Genomic DNA, 19114 nt, shown 5'->3' with positions numbered 1-19114 from the left:
TATAAAAGCATTTCACTTCTTGGGGTGAAGTGGAAAAGCTATTTATCATCAGAGGGGAAAGGAAAACGAAAAAGCTTTTAAAGAAATACCTGAAAGTAGCCCAAAGGAATAGCAAATCACAGTGAGAAAATGCTCTTTTTGCATAAAGCAAAAGGCAGAATATACAATGGAAAGGGAATAAGGTTACTAAATTCCAAGTTATTACAATTGGATGAATTTCAATACCAAATCTTCAAAGGAATGTGATTCTTTCCTTTTTCCTCATGGGAGAGGCTCTTGTGAATCCCCCAGACGAGACAGGTGAAGATATGCATCTGTTCCTGTTTACAGTTCAATAACAACGGTTATAACCATCCTGAAAACGACTGTGGAGAGATGGCAGTTAGAAATTAATGTCTCAAAACTCACTAGGATTAAGAATTTCAGCTCAATGATGAAGGAATTTTAAGTTTTATTTGTTCCGAGAAATGTTTGGAAGCAATGAAATAGGTGAGTCGTGTCGACGAAACAGTATTATGGTACTATGTGCTTGAAAATACTGAAATCAACGACGAAAACTAAAACAGCAAGAATCTATTTACCATATCCTTCCATGGAGATCACTTGCAGATCTCCACCAAAATAACGAGCGTACAGACGACTTATTGGAAGACCATAACCATATCCAGCCATTGTCACCAAATCCGTTGTTCCCAGATCTGGATGTTCCTCCAGAGGTTCTTTTGCAGTGGTGTAGAGGTAAGTGAAAATTCTGGGAAGGCCGCTTCGGGGTATGCCACCACCCTCATCCGATACCTACAAGTCAGTCATATAAACAGTTATATTGAAACTCCATTGAATTAACTTTGGTGATGCATAACAACAATACCTTAATAGTGACATCCTCAATTCCATCAGCAACTATGATTCTAACTGGAGGTGGAACTTTATCAGAATCCATGAAACTCTCTTGCACAGCACGTAATGAGTTCTTAACCAACTCAAAGACCATAAGATGCAAGTGTGTTGGAACGTAACTGAAAAAGTAAACAACAGATGAAAGATTTAAATCAATATTCATGTCACACGGGCGAAAAGTGGCATAAACATCGATAAAAACACTCAGAACAGAGAGATTGAGAGTCTAGTGAAGTGAAACTTTAATGCAAACAGCATGTGAGCAAAGTCAAAATGAAGAACTTACGGAAATGTGAAACTCGGATCTCCATAGATTTTGATATCAGGAGCACTACCATACTCACGTAAACAGATTGCACGAGCATCCTCACTGGCGCTCTGCGCAACGTTCACAGGGGACATTTTTGTGTGTATATATCCTACACAGTCAGGAGGAGGATTGGGATTGTGTAATTCCACATGCTGCCCTGAGTAACAATCAAATTCCACAAACCACATGTTAAGCATCTAGAAATTGCAAAAAAATGTCATGATTTAGATTTTTCCCCATCCATCAAAGAAACTTTATAAACAAATAGAGAAAGGAAAGGGGAAGACAGGAAAGATGGGACTTGAGGGAAATTGAAATTTAACCAACCAATGAGCATGCGAATCCCAATTCTTGACATGTAGAAGCGATCCAAAAACTGATGAATCTCATGGAGATCTAGAGACCCAACATTATTCAGACCTAGGCCTTTCTTCAGCTGTTTAACACCTAAAGCCATCGTTGGAACCACGTTGTTGTGTCTCACCTTAATTGCCTTTATCATTTGTGTAAACTCTTTTTCGTCATCCGAACTCTTTATCTCGGGAAAGGACCGAAGGTCACGAAAAGAATCCACATACCAGTCACGAACCTAACAAAACATTTATGGAGAAGTAAAACCAGTAAAAGGTTGTGCTAAAAAATATAATATACAGAACTCTGCCTTTTCATACACCATGAAACTCTAATAAGAAACAAATGGACTGCTGATTGGAAAACCGGTTCAAAAATAGTTTTTTTTTTTCAAAGATTGTGTGGTTAAAGAACTTGTACAAGTTCATCGTATTGTGTACGTTATTTTTTAGATCTATGAGTGTCCAAGCTAATTTATCAGCACCTTGACTAATCTCACAAAACAACCCGCTTGACCTTACTGGGTGTAAAAAGATTCGTAGGATACTAGATGCTGACTAGGTGATCACATTCTTGCATACGTTGAAATCATTATTCACAAAAACATGATACTGACTCTTGAGATGAACAATAAGTTCATTTTTCTGAAACAGAAAAAACTCAAAACAACTTTTAAAACAATTACCATAAACAGTTCCCCAGAAATTTTATTCTTAAATGGAAAAAAATGTTTTGATGACAGTTCCCAAACAACCTCTAAACATTTAAACATTTCAATAATCATGCAAGTACTTTTCTAGAAAAAAACATGCCCCAAATGTAGACTTTATATGAAATACAAAAAAGGTTCGAACTCTTAAAAAACAATTAAAAAAATAAGCAGTAGCAGGAAACAGTTAACCGGCAAAAGCACTTAGGATGTTTGAATAAAAAGGCGAAAAGGAATCTTCAACAACAACAAAGAATGGGGGATAAAATAATTGTACAAAATTGAGCCAATTCCTCTCACTGACTCACTGTACGATTAAATTAAACATGAACGCTAAAAAATATGTACATCCTAAATTGGAAAGTTCAAACAAACAAACACAAATAGAGTCTTTTGAAGAAAATTCACAAGAAATAATGATAAAAAAGCAAGTGAAACAGAAACAAAATCATTACATCAATTACCAAATTCCTAATTTCTAAGTCAGAAAATCCTCATTAATTTTTCAGGCACAACCGACAGCAACCAATTCAACAAACTGCAAAGCAGAAAAGTACAGAAAAGGGACCTTCAAAACAGCAGGTTTCATAGAGAGGCCATAAGGCAGATTCTCAAGTTCAATTGCTCTTCTAGCAATCCGAATTGGAAGCTCCTTATGAAGAAACTGAGCAGAAATGAGCAAATTTTTAGGAGTGGGCTTGGAACCAAACTCCATCATGTATCTCAAACTAACCCCAGTCTGTTTCATACAACCCCATTTCTGAACCTCGTCGATCAGGGTCTTGGAGAAGGTTTCACAGAGCTTTTTAGCCGCCATGGCTCAAAGAGGGAGCCCAAAAGGAAAAACCCACGAAGGAAATGGATGAAAGAAACGGCATGCAAGCCAAAAACTGCAAAAACAAAGCCAGAGATGAAGGAAGAAGACGAAAAGTTAGTCCGGTGTTTTTTTGCTTGTTTTGGAAAAACTGCCTTGTATAGAGGTATTAACGAGACATTTGAATTTGTTGTTCTTCTTCTTCTCCAAAGAGAGAATTGTTTAGGGTTGTAATTTTGAAGCAGATCGTAGTAATGGGATGTGAAAACTGAAACAGGTGGAAAGATGAATTGGATATGGGGCTGTGATTGGTGCTTCTCTTTCGGACTACTTCTTCATCTTCTCGGACATAAAATAGAAATTGTTGTTTTTCTTTTCCTTAAGGACAAAATAAATCCCTTTACTTTCTCTTAAATTTTGTCGAAGATCCAACAAATAAAAGTTATGATATCATTTTTTAATGGTTGATCGAAATCGAGGAGGATCGATCCAAAAGTTTAAATTTACGGTTTCATATCACTTTCTAATGGTCGATCAATCATCGATCGATCCAAAAGCTTAAATTTACGGTTTCATATTAATGTTATTTATTCAACCATTCTTTTTCCAATTTTAGTGGTATAATTTTACTCTTTCTATTTTCAAAAAATCTTAAATTTAGTATTTCAAAATTCAATTTTATCCAAATTAATTAATTAACAATAATCAACAAATATATTTTCAAAATTTATAGTAAAAACTATGGGAGGCAAGAAAATGTTTCTTAAGAACAATTTAACTAATTTTGGAACTAAATTTAATATTTATTTAAAATTACAAAAACTAAAATTGGACGGTGGATCCTCAAAATACATAAACTAAAATAATATTTCGATATAATTTTGATTATTTTCTTTGCATGTGTGTATATACTTTCAGTATGTTACAAGAATCGAATATTTATGCTCTATAACTTTTCCTTAATTATTGCTTGTTTTAAATTCTTTTGTATATATATTAATCATTCCAAAGCTTTTAATTTTTAGCTTTAAATTTAAATTTGATATTATTATTAATTAATGATCTACAATTTGAATCTTAAACTCGGAGTACTATTTCAATCTGTAGGTTTGATTCAACATCATAGTAAAGTTAATTAATTTTCTTTACTTGCTTTTATCAGAGGTTTAAATTGTTAAATAAATAAACAAAAAAGAATTGATACTAAAATAAATGTCAAAAACAAAGCATATATACTCACCTAAATAAAACTTAACTTAATGAACAAAAACAACAAATAGTGATGAGAATAAGAAAACACAAACCAAACTAATGAAATATTAACCATAACTTTAAGAACTAAACTTAAAAAATAGTCTTCATGGAATAACAAAAATGCTTCTATTTAGTGCATATACACTTTTTTTTATTATTATTGTTGCATATAATATTTAGTATAAATTTTTTTAAAAATATTATAAATGATAAATTGTTGAACTATAGAAACTAAAATATAAAAGTTTGATTTATAAGTAAATATACATATATATTAAATAGGAAGGTAGGATATTCTGAAAGGCAAAAATGTTTGTAGAAAGAGAGATGGCACGTGTGAGTCAGTAAGAGGCTAGGTGGGAGCGGCGGAGAACCAATGGTTTTGGAGTGTGAAGGGATGGGGTGAGGAATAATTCCACTAATTTCACGTTCTTCCTTTTTCGTTGTTCCTTTGTTTGTTTTATGAACATCACTTAGTAACGTATAAAGTAATTATTACAAGAAGAAGAAAAAACTAAAATTGTCAAATTTCATTGATCACATGGGTGGTGGCGTTTACCCTTTGCAACTAAATAATTTTGTCATTGGATTGTTCAATTGTTAAAGAAATGTATAATCTAATTCTATGTATTTATAAAATGTAACCAAAATTTAAATTAGTATTCTAAGTTTATAGTTACGTTTTATCATTGTATCATAATTAGTCTATGAGTACATTTCATACTAATTAGTTTGTAATTTATATGTAACAGATTTAATCAAATAAAAAAAATTGTAGTTTTTCTTTCAAAAAAAAAAAACTTCAAAAATCAAAGCTATAATCTCATTTAATATGTATTTAAAGTTTGGAAGTTCTATGTTTTTCAATCAAATTTAGAAATTTATGATTCTGACATTTCATTCATTTTCTTTCCCTATCTAGAAATTAAATTTGATTATCAAAATTATTTTAATATATCTATTATAGACTTCCTATATCTATCATGATAGAGCAAATAGTAATCAATCGTAGTTCATAATAAATGGATCAATCGTAGTTCATAATAAATGGACCGATATTTTGCTCTATTTTGTAAATAGTCTATGGATCTTGCTTTGAGTTTTCCTTCGCTACCTTTACCGTTTAAAAAAGTCGAAATGAAAAATAAAAAAGCAGAAAAAACAAAAACTTAAATCTTGACCAAATTCTGAACCACCCAAAGCAATACATCTACTTTCTAAAAACATCACTATTAGGAGGAAAAGAGAGAAAGGTACCATGTAATATTGTGAAACTTTTTTCTTGGGGACTATATAGTATTAATGGATCAAAGACTGCAAAATTTAGTTACTGCCCCAAATGAAAGGTCTGGCTCATCAAAAGAATACAATTACATGACTTGGTTAAAAGAATTGTCCTAAAGTATTACATCCAAATCAAGAGCTCATTGTTATATGCCAAGAACAACAATTGCCCACTAGTCCCAATGATCTATATTCCATGTAGGAGAGACAAGCCACAAAATCAAATGAATTCATAATAGCCTGTTTCTAAACCTTAAAAAAACACCTCATCTCATCTTATATATCAAAACAACTTCCATTTAATATTTCTCCTATTCTCTTCTTTTTTCTTTTTCTTCCTTCCTAGTGATTCATATTCATATTTATATATCACTACTGATTGTGGTTACCAACCTGCATCCGACCGATGTGCGACAACCTTGATGATGCAAGTAAAGGTGCCTCATCATCCACATTCGTATCGGATAAACCGTTTCCGCCATTGCCATCGTTGCTATTTGGTGTGAATATATCCGACGACTTCTTCTCTAACTTCCAGTCCTGTACTAGGCATTAAAATCCAGTTATGAAAATATTGGAGGACTGGTCAAGGCAAACAAACAAACTGCTGATAGTAACACGGCAGATGAAAAAAGAAAGCAAGTAAAGTTGCACTCATCAGCGTTTGTTCCCACACCTACACCAATATCATCACCATTCTAACAATGACTGTGTGGTCTCAGAATAAGTTGGCATATATCGTTTCGGTCTAATAGTTTGTTTTGCAGGTTATATCCATAGACCTCCTGACCAAAATCATCAAAGGGAAAGGAAAAAAAATAACGCTCTAAAAAATAGCCAAGGGAATATTCATAAACTACCACCAACAATAACTCAAATCAACTATCAAGTTCGAAATATGAGATTACATTAAGGCAATGTTTGCATCTAGTTCCTCAAGTTCATGGTTATAAAATAAAATTCTATTAATTTAACCAAAAAAATCACAATGATCAAGGATTCCCATAGAGGAGTAGTCAAGTAAATAAGTTCACCCAAAAGCCAAAACTAAAAAGATACACAATCCATCAAATACTTGGAATTTTGTACTTCCCCAACAATGCTTGGGAATTTCAATTTTATACATCTCACTCCCATATAAATCATGAACTGAATCAAGCAGCAGGTAAGATTTCAGTTCATAAATTTTTCCTTATCCTTAAAAAATACTTCACATCTGGCCTAAAGCAAAAACTAAAGCTCCAAAAGATATTATTAAATCCATGTAGACAACTATGATGCCAAGAAAATAATAACAGCCAGCCTTATATGATGCATTGATACTTCATCCGGCACCTAGAATTGTAATGTTCTCCAAGTCCTGACAGATTTTAAACTTCTAGCAAAATTCTCTCCTCCTATTCCTAGCTTATAAAAATAACCGACATTGGTATGGAAATATGGAACATTCCCCTCAGTTGTTAGAACCTAAATAGATACTTAGAAAGGTGATTCAAACGCCTAATTTTTTTACAAAAACCCTAGATTTGACCATTCTGCTTCAGCTACTGGTGTTGGATAGCAATCTTCAGCCTCTCAACCAACGTAAGGATCAAGGAAGTTGACATGAAAGAAAGACCTTTCTCAAGAGACTTATCAAAGATACAAGCAACCATAACTCTCAACACTCAATCATTCTGAAGGACGCTTATTGTAGGTGGAAATTATACGCCTGATATTCATTCCAAGAACCCATCCTTATACTGCCATTTCCTTTGTAGTGTGACTAAGTAGTACAAACTGGGACACTCAAAGCAATCTGTTATTTCCTATTCTTAAACTACCAAGTCGTTGACATAATCTTTAAACGTATTTGGTCGTGCTTGGGACCCAAAAGAAGAATAGCATCTTAATTCTTACGTAAACATGATCTTTTTTTTTTTAATGAAAACAAACACTTTCACTGAGAAAGAATAAAAGAATACAAGGGCACAAAAAACCAGCACACAAAACCACCCTTTTAAAGGAAGGGGGACCAAGTAAAATGTTGCCTATAGAATAGTTACGAAAGATCTTCAAAACCGAAGCCCAAAGTGACACGTGATATCTAGCCAACAACCATATCTCACATATGCCCCCTTTCTACCCCTAAACACTCTATCATTCCTCTCGCCCCAAATATCCTAAATAATAGCACACCCCAGCACGCCATAAAAAACCACCCTTTCCTGAACATGATCCATTTAATAGGTTATACCTTTGTGCCCTAGAGTTATAAACATAGGAATATACGTGACTATGTATGGAGCAGCTCTTATGTGGATACCCCTTCAAATGAAAAACTAGAATCTTGTGGGAGTTAGTTGTTGTGGCTATACTTTGCGAATCGCTAATGGAAAAAAATCAAATGATCTTTGCTAATACTTAGAGATGGAGAAGCTGTGAGGGGGGTGTTATCAAATTTTTTCACACTGGTTGATGTCTTACTTTCCCATCTCTCCTAACTTATTTTGTACCTAATTGTCTCCCACATAAAAAGATTGAAACATTCAGTACCATATAAAACTTATGAAACATTGCATCAAGGGGAGAAGGAACTCGAACTACTTTCTATTAAACTGAACTCTTACCTTTACGATTCTGTCTGGAAGGCTGTCAGAAGATAATTGAGATGCCCGAACATCCTTGACCTTTATGTAATTATACATGAGGACCCCACACAATGCTGCATTGAGAGAAGGATTGGTAAATTGAAAATCACGTTAAACTAGTAAAACATAATAGGAAAAAAAGACCCTCCACTTGACAAGGATTACCGATTGCATAGCCAATGATATTCAGCCCTGTTATAGTAGATTCAGGAAATATGACTGTTGAGAGGGCTATTAGAATCCAGTCCTTGAGAACACCAGCAACTCGAATAGTAACTGCTCCAGTTCTTCCAATTACTAAGAAAATAGAGAAGTTCAACGCCAAGGCACACAATGCATTTGAAAAAAAGATCCAAAAGTTGAACTGAATTTGAGTAACTTGCATCTCTGGCTTCTCCAACAGGTACCAAGGAACAAACAGGAAAACAAAACTGCATTCATCAAAAGCAAAATCTGAGCGGCTAAATCTTACACTCTAGCTTCTGTGGCATTTATGTTAAATCATTTTCCAATGAAAGATTGTTACTATTTGATCATAACGAAATCTTAAGAATCCATTGCCAATGACACAACTACTTCCAGTCAAGAGACATCAAACTACACTATACCTGCATGGAGCAATGTAATATAAGCTGGTGATAGGATTTAGAGTCAAGCCCTTCTTTTGCAGAAGGACCTGCGTCAAGACCAGCCTGAGAGCTTCTGCAAAGATACCTGTGACCTGGTAAACTGTACCTACTACATTAAAATGTATCTCTCCATATGAGGAAACGACAACCCCAACACTGACCAGCACCATGTTGAAGAAAACGTCACACCTTAACTTGTCGGTACCACACACAACAGCCATTAAAAATGTGGCTACTGGCACTGAAATGTCAAATTTACATCTAATTATTTTACATTTCTAAGGAGACTCATCCTAGAAGTAAGAAAAAATATGAAGTTAAACCACATACTTAAAGCCTTAAGCATCTGAATGAAGGCCACAGATATATGCAAGTAGGCAGTGTTACCAAACCTGAAATATCAATAGTTAGTAGTTAGTAATACTCAAGCCATTATGAACATCACGCATAAGGCACTGATCCTCAAACAGCTACAAAATAGTATAAAAACCATTACAGTTTTTAGCATATTTAAATATTACAGCGAGTTAGAAACATCTGCATAAAACCTTAGATCATAGGCTAACTTATCTAATGAAAGACACAAGAAAACACTGAAGCATGATACAAGCAAACATGTTTGCTTGAGCTAGAAATAATAAACAAAAAAATCACAATATTATTAGCCATCACCAAGAGAACATTATAATCCATCAAACCAATGTATCAGATAAGCATCATTTAAAAAACATAGAAATGATATCCCTCCCTCCAAAATGAGAACACTTTCAAGTACTATTACAAGAAACTAATTTTACAACTTTACTTACCAAAGACTTGACGCAAAAAATGCACTAATTGGGATGACACACGTTGCATATCTGTCCAACAAGGATATCATGCATTAAAAACAGGAAAATAAAATTACACAAAAATAATCTACAAAAATCAATTATACGGCAGCTTTTCATTTCTCAGAGAACTTACATTTCAAAAGTCATTTTGACTGGAGATACAACCTGCAGATTTGGAATCAAGATTAATTACTCTAGCTACCCAAAATTAGAAAAGAATAGATCAACTGAACGAGGGAAAACAAATGAAGTGTGCTATCCAAGACAAACAATATCTTTATGTTAAAGCACTGCTGCCGGCTGGTAACAATTACTAGTGGTCACAGACTGAAAATCAGGTAGAACTTTCTCACCAAATGTGCTAGAAAGATGCTACCTCTAAGGAAGAGTGGCAGTTACTAACACCCCGTTTAACAATCATCTCTGTACTTTGATTTCAGTAAAATGATTTCAGGTAAAGCCATACCTTGAAAACTCGAACAAGGAAGAATGCAACAGCACCAGAAAACCCCATATGAATCATTGTAAGTGTAATAGGCAAAGGAAAATTGAAGTATTTTGGGGAGAGCACCCACTGCAATATTAGAAGAAATAAGCACCAAATGAGATTTAAATCGCACCAGAAAGCAACAACCAAGCACTAAGTATGGTAATACCTTGCATTCAGATTATGAAATAGTTAAATCATTGATTACTACTTGTACCAGTAACAGAAAGAAAATAAGAAAAACTGGAATAAATTTTAAATATGATCAATAAAGAAAAAAAAAAAAAAGATGTCGTAATACCTTGTTATACAAAATAACTCCAGATGACAGCAAAATGTAGATGAAAAGATACAGGTAAGTGAGCACAAGTGGTCTGTTGATCATTTTGGCGAATAAAAACTTTCGCTGGCTGATCTAACAGTTGAGTTCCGATTCAAAAACTATCTTTACCACCTCTGTCTATGATCTGAAGATAGAGGCATCTTCTATCAAAACTCAGCAGTCGGATTTCATCTTCTAGGCTATTCCATAGGGTTTATTGGTTAAACCGACAGGTGAAATGCCTACTGTATTGTATATCCATGCAGGACAGCACCTAAAAACAAAGCCCATAATTAAAGAAAAGAACAACCCGATTTCTCTCTCCCAACAAGCAAAACCCCAGATACATTACATTCTAATTCTAACGATAGAAAAGGCACAGAGAGTTAAGAAGCAACACGATTTGTCAAAATCACGACAATAAGAACGAATCATACCATAAGTCATATGTGATGCAAAAGTGATCTAAGCGGGAAAAACAAACAGAACCCAAATTCGAGTAGATGTGAAAGAATGCAGAAAAAACAAGTGACGGAAATTAAATTCCAACAGGGGGGACATCAAGAAGACGCACCACACAGCAGAACACGATGAAGTATGAAAGGAGGAAAAAGAGGGAGTTACCAAAACTGAGGGATCGAGACGTAGGCGGGAATCTGAAGGAAGAAAGACGAAGAACAGTAGCAGTAAACCCTACTTGGCGGTGAGAGAGAAGAAGATGCAGAAGCGGAAATTGGGGGAAATGGAGAAATGGGTCAGTGCAAAAATGGAGAAGAGTGAGGAAGGGAGCGTTAATGGCGTCTGGTCGGTGAAGAACTGATGGATCCGTATGCTGTAAAAACTAAAAAGTGCATTAATGGCTTCTGGATTTCGAAGATACAGAACAGAGAAGAGAGAACACAATACTTTTTTTTTATTATTATTTTATTCAATTTATGTTTTTATTTCATTACTATTTTTCTTTTACCAGAATGAACCTTTTCAATATTATCAACATGTGATTTTGAGTTTCAAGGAACTAAGTTTTTTTTTTCTTCTTAAAAAATGGAATTAATTTGGAGAATAAAGATGGACCTCAAATCAAATTCCATATAAGTAAATTTTGTAGAGTAGCTAATTATGTATAACTAAATAAGTAGCTAATTAAAACTCATGGTAGTCGAAAAAATAGCAAAAATAAAACTATGATAATAGAATTATGTTACTATATTTTTCAAATTACAAAAATGGCAAATTTAAAATGTGAATTTCTCTATAACCATTTGATAGTCGTTTATATTTGCAATATGTAAAAAATAAATGTTATGAGCTAGTTTTTTCTAATTTCTAATTTTTCAAAACTAACTCCATATAAAATTTCACATGAATATCAGGTTTCCAATATCTAGTATATAACAAAGGGCACAAAACATTAAGTACATATTTTGAGCATCAAGCATAAAAAAAACGTGCCTCAAGTGGTGTTCTTAGTTGCAAATGAGCGAGTGGTTTTAAGGCGTGAATAGGTAAATTCGTAATGTGCTAACACAAACACGAGACAACTTTTCATTCTTTTTTTTTAATACGGCAATTTTTCACTTGGACCTCTAAATGAAGGTCATCCGTAGAAATCACCCAACAATTATGCAATTGTTCGACATACAATCTCCAAGTCTTTTTAACTTTTATTTAATTTGGGTATCTCTTTAATTTTTTTTAAAGAGGTATTTTGGTGAGATTTCTTATCTACTTACGTTATATTTTCAATTGAATATCTATTGTATGTTGGTCAGATAATTTTGGTGCAATTACATTAGTTTATTCAACTTTATTCTATCCTTCGCATATTTAAAACGACCCATCAAAAATCTTTCTTTCAAGGTGTAATGAAACCACACACTATGTATTCGTCCATCATATTCTAGAGTACCTAAACTTTAGTCAACGTATCATTAGGTGATTCATGTTTGCGCTTGACTCAAGTTTGTTGGGGTGTGAATTTGTATTATTATTCACAATCACATTATAAAAGAAGTTAAATATGATTAATAATAAATATAGAAAAAAAGAATATATATATATATATATGTGATACGTGAATTGATGCAAATGTAATATTAAGAATCTTACTATTGATTGGCTAATTTTTGGACATCTTTGTTGATGTATTCTTCATTTTTTTTTGTTCGAGTTTTTCTTCTTCCACATATTAGCTCGTCCAAACCTAGTTCGTTGAAAGAAACTTTTTCCTGCATATTCTTAAGCACGCAATAGTTAAATTTAATAATATATGTAAAATACTATAGTATTCTTAATTACTATCTCCTCAACTAAATTCATATAACCTCTTATGGACACATTATGATTATACTTGTTCGTCTTTCTTCGATCCTATTGTTGACTTCTCACATTCTATACAAATTTTATATAACAAACCTGAATTATATTATTATTGATTTTCTCATAAGAGAAAAGTTTAATACTTGAAATTATAAAGATAGTCTTGATATGGAAGACTCATGCCAGTAACATGTTTCAATTACGTGGGGATACAATGAAGTTGGATCTACAAAGAGTTGCAGTTTATCAATAAAAGTGATATTATATTACATTGCCAACCAACTATTTACTATACAAAATGCAACGCCGACTATTTTGACAATGACCTTCTTACTTTTTTCATTAATCGTGAATGCTCCATACACATTCAACAATACTTAAGTGTAAGTCTGTAACTTACAACCTACCAAAAGAACGTTTAAGTGTAATTATTTTAGTTTTCAACCAACCTAAAAACTGAGTCAAAATACTATATATGCCATGTAGGTGGTTAAAATTACTTGTTTTAATACTTCTAATCATGATTTTATTTCAAATATAACAAAATTGAGTCAAAATATTTACATATACTATAAATGTTATGATTCATTCGATAACGATGGGTTATAATAGTTTATTACTAATAAATAACTATCAACATCTTTTATTAATAGACTACAAAAAGTATTTATAGGATTTAAAGAATTACTACGCCCGTTGGCAACGAAGCAAGGGTGGGGGCATTTTTTTGGAGAGTCGGGTTGGAGAGTTCAAGAATTGGGGGTGGGCGGAATTTTTTTTCTCCTTTTTTTAATTAAAACAATTAAAATTTGGCATTTGAACTAATAATAAAAACATTTTAGCACTTCTTTAGAGGAAATAACTAACATGCTTTTGGTTTTCGTTTTCAAAAGTCACACATTTTTTAAAACTAGTAAAACTATTTTTTATTGGTCAATCTCGAGCAAAAGTAGCAAAAAAACAGTTAAGCTTTGGTGAAATTTTGAATAGGATTGAATTATTTTATTTTAAAAAGAAAAAAAAAATTGAGAAAGATTTGAAAAATGGTAGGATCACATTATAATTGTCTAATGAGATGCACCAAAAAACTCAAAACAATTTTTAAGTTGGAAAATTTTAATATTTTAGGAAAATCTTGGTGGTCGACCTCACTCGAGATTGACCGTGAAAAATAATTTTACGAATTTAAAAAAATATGTTACTTTTGAAAACGAAAACCAAAAGTATGTTACTGTTGCTAATTTTTCACTTTCTCTATCGTAAATTTAATAAAATGACTAAGTTAAATTAATTATAAAATGAAATTTAAAAGTCAAATAAATTAACAAAACAATCATTTTAAAGCTATTGTTATATATAGGTAGACACATACATTCATACATATTTTAAAAGTAATAAAACATATTCGTAGCGAGGTCAAGGACGGGACAAGAACATACTTCTCTCTCTTCCCCGCATTTTCCATCAAACGTATGATTCTCCAACATTGAAGGGTAAAAACTCCAACAATTATCTACGGCCAAAGGTACAAGTTAATGAAATTAAAATTTAAAAAAAAGAGTCGACGGAGCATTTTCAAAAATAGCAAAATATTGAAATTACAAAATCCCGTGAAATTCATCAAACTCTATTTCTTTCTACAAAGTTTTATTTTTTGTAAATATTTGTAGTAGTCTTATCATTTATAACAATTTGCCAAACTTTTCGTTCACATTACATAATAATAACAATAATTGAGGTGACATTGAAAATTGAGAGAGCTCTTGCCCTACTCCCCTTATAATCGAGATTTCCCTTAGATCACACAGGTTATATAAACATCTCTATCTGCCAAGATTAACACGAACTAATATTGTACAAATATGTTGACAAACTCGACCTCCTTAAAACCTAAGATTCCCAAAGTTCTGAAGCTTGGAATGAGTTTCAACCATTCTTGTTAATAGAATCATGAGCAAAAAAATCTCAAAATTTTGCTATGGCAGAAAATTATTGAGAGACTTCCAAACTTATCAATCTCCAGACCTGTGAATCATATTCATAGAAAGGTTATTTCACATCCAATCTTAGGATTTGAAGAAAAAAAAGTGGACCATTCAACTAAATTCCCATCCACTTTCCTTTTGTCCAACATGAAATTTTATCTTAGTAAAAGCACTTCTTGATCCACTAATTTACAAAAATGTTCAAAACAATCCCAGGCTACACCAAATGTGATATTTGTTAACACTTAAAAATTGTATTCCTGACTTTTTTTATCGACCATTAAAGAAAAAGTATCGATGACGTTTCACAAAAACTTTCGGACCATTGTGTTAGTTTTCGTTTCGGATGAGAGCCGGGGTAGAACACCAACTTTTAAGAATTAAGAACTAAGAACTGAAAACGAAACCGCCTGCCTCGTTGATAACAATCTGGTTCTAACAATTTCATAATGGCAATGCAACTATTTCTTCTTTCTTCCACCCTTGCCTTTTGAAGGTCCTGCTGTTGATGAGGATGCTGGCTCCTGCTTCTTAGTCCTCCCAGGATGTCTAGGAACAAGTTCGGCTATACGAAGCATAAGTTGTTTTCCTGCAATAGACCCAGATGTCTCATATGTAAAATCGTAATAATTATGGTACTTTATTGATAATAAGAACTTGGAGGGAACTTTGAAACACTTAGGTTAAATTATAAGCACATCCTTGAAGTTTCAATTTTGTGTTTAATAAGTCTATATATTTTCAATTCAGTGTTTAATAACATTTTGATATCTTAAGAACCTATAAAACAATTTTTAGAGTTGAAGGACCATGGTTTTAACGAAAAGAAAAGCGCTTTCTTTTAGAAAAAAGTTGGACAAATTGTAGCATCTGTTATTAGATAAATACAGTTATCCAAACTACTTTAACTGATACAATAGTAAGGACTAGCAGAATCCCCACACCCACAAATAGTCACTATAACTAATTGATATGATCTGTGAAAGGTAGTTCCACAAAATCTAAGGCCCAAGGCAGAAAAAAAAAGGGTGGAAACTGGGATTTTGTTTCATTCCAATTAGACCTGCGTTGTTACCACTTTGGATTGAAATTAACTTCAAACAGAATTCTCAGGGTGTTTCAATCAAACTGGAGGAAGAATCCCCTTTTTAGTAAATGGGATGATTGTTGAAAGAAATTATTTAGAAGTAATAATTTTCTTTAGTTAACAAGTATGATGTGTTTGATATAATAGTTTGTTAGGAATTTGTTGATGAAGAATAGACAACTTTTTCGCTACTGTCTATTCATGGGTAGAAGAATTCACCCTCAGGGTGCCTCTCCTTTTTGGCTAGCCCCCAATGTTTCTTTATGGACTAATTTCATCTTTATAAATCCACTTCAGGTAAAAACCATACAGTTATGTAAGGCAAGATTCAACAACCTTGATGCATTGACCAAAATACTCTGGAGCAATACACTATCTTTTCTAGAGAACTGAGTGTCTAGGTTAGCTTGCACACACTGAACATTCTCACATGACAACTGCTTGAAATTTTACTCTCGGTTTAAAACCAAAAAAGTTCAAGAAATAATTTTAAATTCTATGGTTTGAAATCCAAAAAGGATTTTCAATTAAATTTCTCCTTTGGAATGAGAAAGATCCGAAATAAATCTTTTTCAAGAGACAAGCAAAAGCCTTACTGGAAGTAATAGCTGGATTGGAGAGAGCTCCATCCTCCTTCTTCAGCTGAACCCGCACTCTCCCTCTTTGCATGAAATCACGAGGATATGCTTTATCAATCTGCAGGAATGCTGTAAATATAAACCAATAAACTTTGCTTTGTTTTTCTATTGAAAGGAGAAAAGATGTGGATTTTCAGAGCTACAAGAGAAAAGTGCAAGACAAATCAAACTGTTAACTTTCTAGCTATTGGTTGTGAATTCATAATGCCCCATCAGATAATCATTTGGTTTTTACATTGTAAAAATTAAGCTTATCAATTCTACTTTCAGCACTGAATTTGCATATTATGCTGTCTACTTCTATCAATGTTTTCAAAAATCAAGCTGAGTTTCAAACACTAAAAAAAGTCATTTTCTCAAGCTTATTTTTTGTTTTTAGATTTGACTAAGAATTCAAATGTTTCTTTAATAAATGTGAAAATCATGATAAGAAAATTCGAAGAAAACAAGCCTACATTTAGAAAAACAAAACTACAAACAAAACGGCTACCAAACATAGTTTAAATTATCATGTCCCGGAAGGAACCAAACATGGCCTAAATGATTTTTGGATTTAGTTTGAATATTGATTTTCTTAATGTTATAAGAAAACAACCCAATTAAATCATTCTATCAATTATTCACAGGTTCACATAAACTCAAAGCAGGTTGCAGCAGCTACCTTCAAGGAGCAGGAAGAACAAAAACTAATGAGAAAGTAAGATCTTTATCAATAAAAGATGATTGCTAGAAAAACCTCAATGGCAAAGGGAAGTTTGAGATGACTGCAGCAATCTCCAATCTCAGCACACGTAGGATTCTCACAAGCTTTGCTAACACCTATACGTCTTCCTTCAGCAATTGTTTTCTTTGAATTAATATAAATGGGATACAACACTACCCATCTCTTTATGTTGGGAATTTCTCCATCCATATTCCGACCAAATTCCTATCACAATGCACCTTCAATCAAATATAAAACAAAATAAAAAGAAAAAACATATTATATTGAAGCAATTAAAAATGGCCTAATTGAACAGGATTTCAACTTCGTAAAAAAATCCTCAGAACAACTCGGTTGTCTGATCATTGCCATCAAAATGACAAAAAATGAAATCAATTCCTCATATGGCATGTCAATTAATGTACTCCTACGAAATTCTATAGAACCAAAGAATAACAATCTGAAGCAACTCATAAGAAACAAGTTACATACCTACCAAATTAAGAATCAACTGATTAAGAATGCGAATCGAGAAGCTAAACAGAGATCTGATTTACGAATATGCCATCGAAATTTGTAGGCCAAAATTGATTAAAGTTCAAGATCTGATTCTACGGAAAAGGATTTTTTTTTCCTATAACGCCCCCAAAGAAAGAAAAGAAAATTGAAATCAAAACTCTAATAAAAATTTACGAATATGCCATCGAAATTTGTAGGCCAAAATTGTAAAAATGCCACTGCTCGAGTGGGCTTTAATCCTTGGCGTGGCTGTGCCCAGTGATCGCACTCGCGTTCGAGTCCACAACTCGCAATCTTGCTCAACTGGTCGATCGGGCACGGGCTTTGTCTCGAGATAAGAAAGTCCTTGATTGACCACATGGAAACATTTATGTTTCTCGTTCTAAAATAAATATAAAATTTTCACTTCAATTTAATTTCTCAATTATTTTTATTTTTCTCGTTTATTTTCTTATTTCCTTTTTCTTTTTCCATTTTTCTCTCTATCTAATTTCATTTTTCTTTCTTTTATCTCTATCATTTTTCCCAAATAATAACTATCCGTGTGATTTTCCTTTTTTTTTTTTCAAATATGTTGTTTTTTTCCTACAGTAACTATGGTACTTAAATTTTAGAACTTGATAGTAAGTGCAATAAAGGTTTTAAATTATTAAACTTTCAATCTTGTAACTTGAAGTTTGAGATTTGAATATAGAGCTTTGGATGAAAGTGTCTCTAACATTCTCAACGATCGTTTATCTACCAAACTTTTTCAGTTGATAATAAAAAATTATATTTATAGTTGCACATTTATCGAGTGACTTTATCTTATTATGTTTATCTACTTCTCCTTATCAAAAAACTTTTATTCCCTTGCGTTACAAACACAATAATTTTATAGTTTACTTTTTACATTTATTGATTACAACAAACTTCCTCACTCATACATACATTAACTTCATTCAGTGAGTCAAACAACCTCTAACTGTTAAGGGTACTTTATTTAGTTATTTTAATTTCTACTTCTACAACACATTGTATAAATATTGACAAGAGAATATCATTATAGTGTTACATTAGAAAAAAAACACTCTATGATCTAGAGTTTTGAAAAACATGTATGCACCTGGTCCTTAAGTTTGACATAAAAAATTTGAACGACTCTAAAGAGTTTCTGTTGCCAATCTTAATGGAACATGCACGACACCAATGTAAGCTTCTTGTTGTGTTTTGTGTAATCATGTATATAAACATGCTTTTTAAATTAAAAACACATGTATTATAACGACTATAGTATTATAAAATAATAAGTAAATACGGTAATAAAAGAGACATTTTTAAAAATAGTATAATAAATTAAAATA

The 19114-nt window shown here is 32.6% G+C and overlaps 3 protein-coding genes across 6 annotated transcripts; all 3 read right to left on the bottom strand.

Annotated features, from left to right (window-relative positions):
• On the bottom strand, positions 1-3084 carry LOC101204312 (pyruvate dehydrogenase (acetyl-transferring) kinase, mitochondrial). Its single transcript, XM_004147579.3, has 6 exons — positions 2836-3084; positions 1535-1796; positions 1184-1364; positions 869-1016; positions 582-795; positions 1-320 (listed from the first exon to the last, which is right to left on the bottom strand). The coding sequence occupies exons 1-6, from the start codon at positions 3082-3084 to the stop codon at positions 262-264; spliced, it is 1113 nt and encodes a 370-aa protein (XP_004147627.2). The 3' UTR covers positions 1-261.
• A 2515-nt stretch (positions 3085-5599) lies between these two features.
• LOC101213611 (probable sugar phosphate/phosphate translocator At1g48230) lies at positions 5600-11446 on the bottom strand. Its single transcript, XM_011652793.2, has 10 exons — positions 11145-11446; positions 10500-10794; positions 10178-10285; positions 9845-9876; positions 9688-9738; positions 9209-9270; positions 8858-9119; positions 8415-8680; positions 8229-8323; positions 5600-6159 (listed from the first exon to the last, which is right to left on the bottom strand). Exons 2-10 carry the CDS (start codon positions 10581-10583, stop codon positions 5992-5994), a joined length of 1128 nt encoding a protein of 375 aa, XP_011651095.1. The 5' UTR covers positions 10584-10794; positions 11145-11446; the 3' UTR covers positions 5600-5991.
• Positions 11447-14848: 3402 nt separating this feature from the next.
• Positions 14849-18043, bottom strand: LOC101204558 (signal recognition particle 19 kDa protein). Of its 4 annotated transcripts, none has more exons than XM_011652792.2 (4): positions 17749-18043; positions 17286-17477; positions 16508-16607; positions 14849-15413 (listed from the first exon to the last, which is right to left on the bottom strand). In XM_011652792.2, exons 2-4 carry the CDS (start codon positions 17460-17462, stop codon positions 15286-15288), a joined length of 405 nt encoding a protein of 134 aa, XP_011651094.1. In that variant the 5' UTR covers positions 17463-17477; positions 17749-18043; the 3' UTR covers positions 14849-15285. The 4 variants fall into 4 exon arrangements, with proteins under 4 accessions (XP_011651094.1, XP_031737658.1, XP_004147628.1 ...); XM_031881798.1 differs by having other exon boundaries at positions 17286-17491; positions 17745-18042; XM_004147580.3 differs by having other exon boundaries at positions 17745-18042.
• Positions 18044-19114: the final 1071 nt, after the last annotated feature.

Source organism: Cucumis sativus, chromosome 3 (assembly GCF_000004075.3).
Source record: "Cucumis sativus cultivar 9930 chromosome 3, Cucumber_9930_V3, whole genome shotgun sequence".
Classification (NCBI taxonomy): domain Eukaryota; kingdom Viridiplantae; phylum Streptophyta; class Magnoliopsida; order Cucurbitales; family Cucurbitaceae; genus Cucumis; species Cucumis sativus.
This window is presented reverse-complemented; position numbering and strand designations above follow the sequence as displayed.

Bases quoted from the DNA above. Each gene is read 5' to 3' on its own strand.
- LOC101204312 (XM_004147579.3), bottom strand. From the start codon at position 3,084: ATGGCGGCTAAAAAGCTCTGTGAAACCTTCTCCAAGACCCTGATCGAC. The intron at 1,017-1,183 runs GTAAGTTCTTCA...TTACTTTTTCAG, and splicing joins GATCCGAGTTTCACATTTCC to TTACGTTCCAACACACTTGC. The intron at 796-868 runs GTATTGTTGTTA...ACTGACTTGTAG, and splicing joins TTGAGGATGTCACTATTAAG to GTATCGGATGAGGGTGGTGG.
- LOC101213611 (XM_011652793.2), bottom strand. From the start codon at position 10,583: ATGATCAACAGACCACTTGTGCTCACTTACCTGTATCTTTTCATCTAC. The intron at 9,739-9,844 runs GTAAGTTCTCTG...CTTGTTGGACAG, and splicing joins GTCAAAATGACTTTTGAAAT to ATATGCAACGTGTGTCATCC. The intron at 9,120-9,208 runs GTATGTGGTTTA...TTGACATTTCAG, and splicing joins TCAGATGCTTAAGGCTTTAA to TGCCAGTAGCCACATTTTTA.
- LOC101204558 (XM_011652792.2), bottom strand. From the start codon at position 17,462: ATGGATGGAGAAATTCCCAACATAAAGAGATGGGTAGTGTTGTATCCC. The intron at 16,608-17,285 runs GTTTTTCTAGCA...GCATTCCTGCAG, and splicing joins AACTTCCCTTTGCCATTGAG to ATTGATAAAGCATATCCTCG. The intron at 15,414-16,507 runs GTAAGGCTTTTG...GGTCTATTGCAG, and splicing joins CAATCCAGCTATTACTTCCA to GAAAACAACTTATGCTTCGT.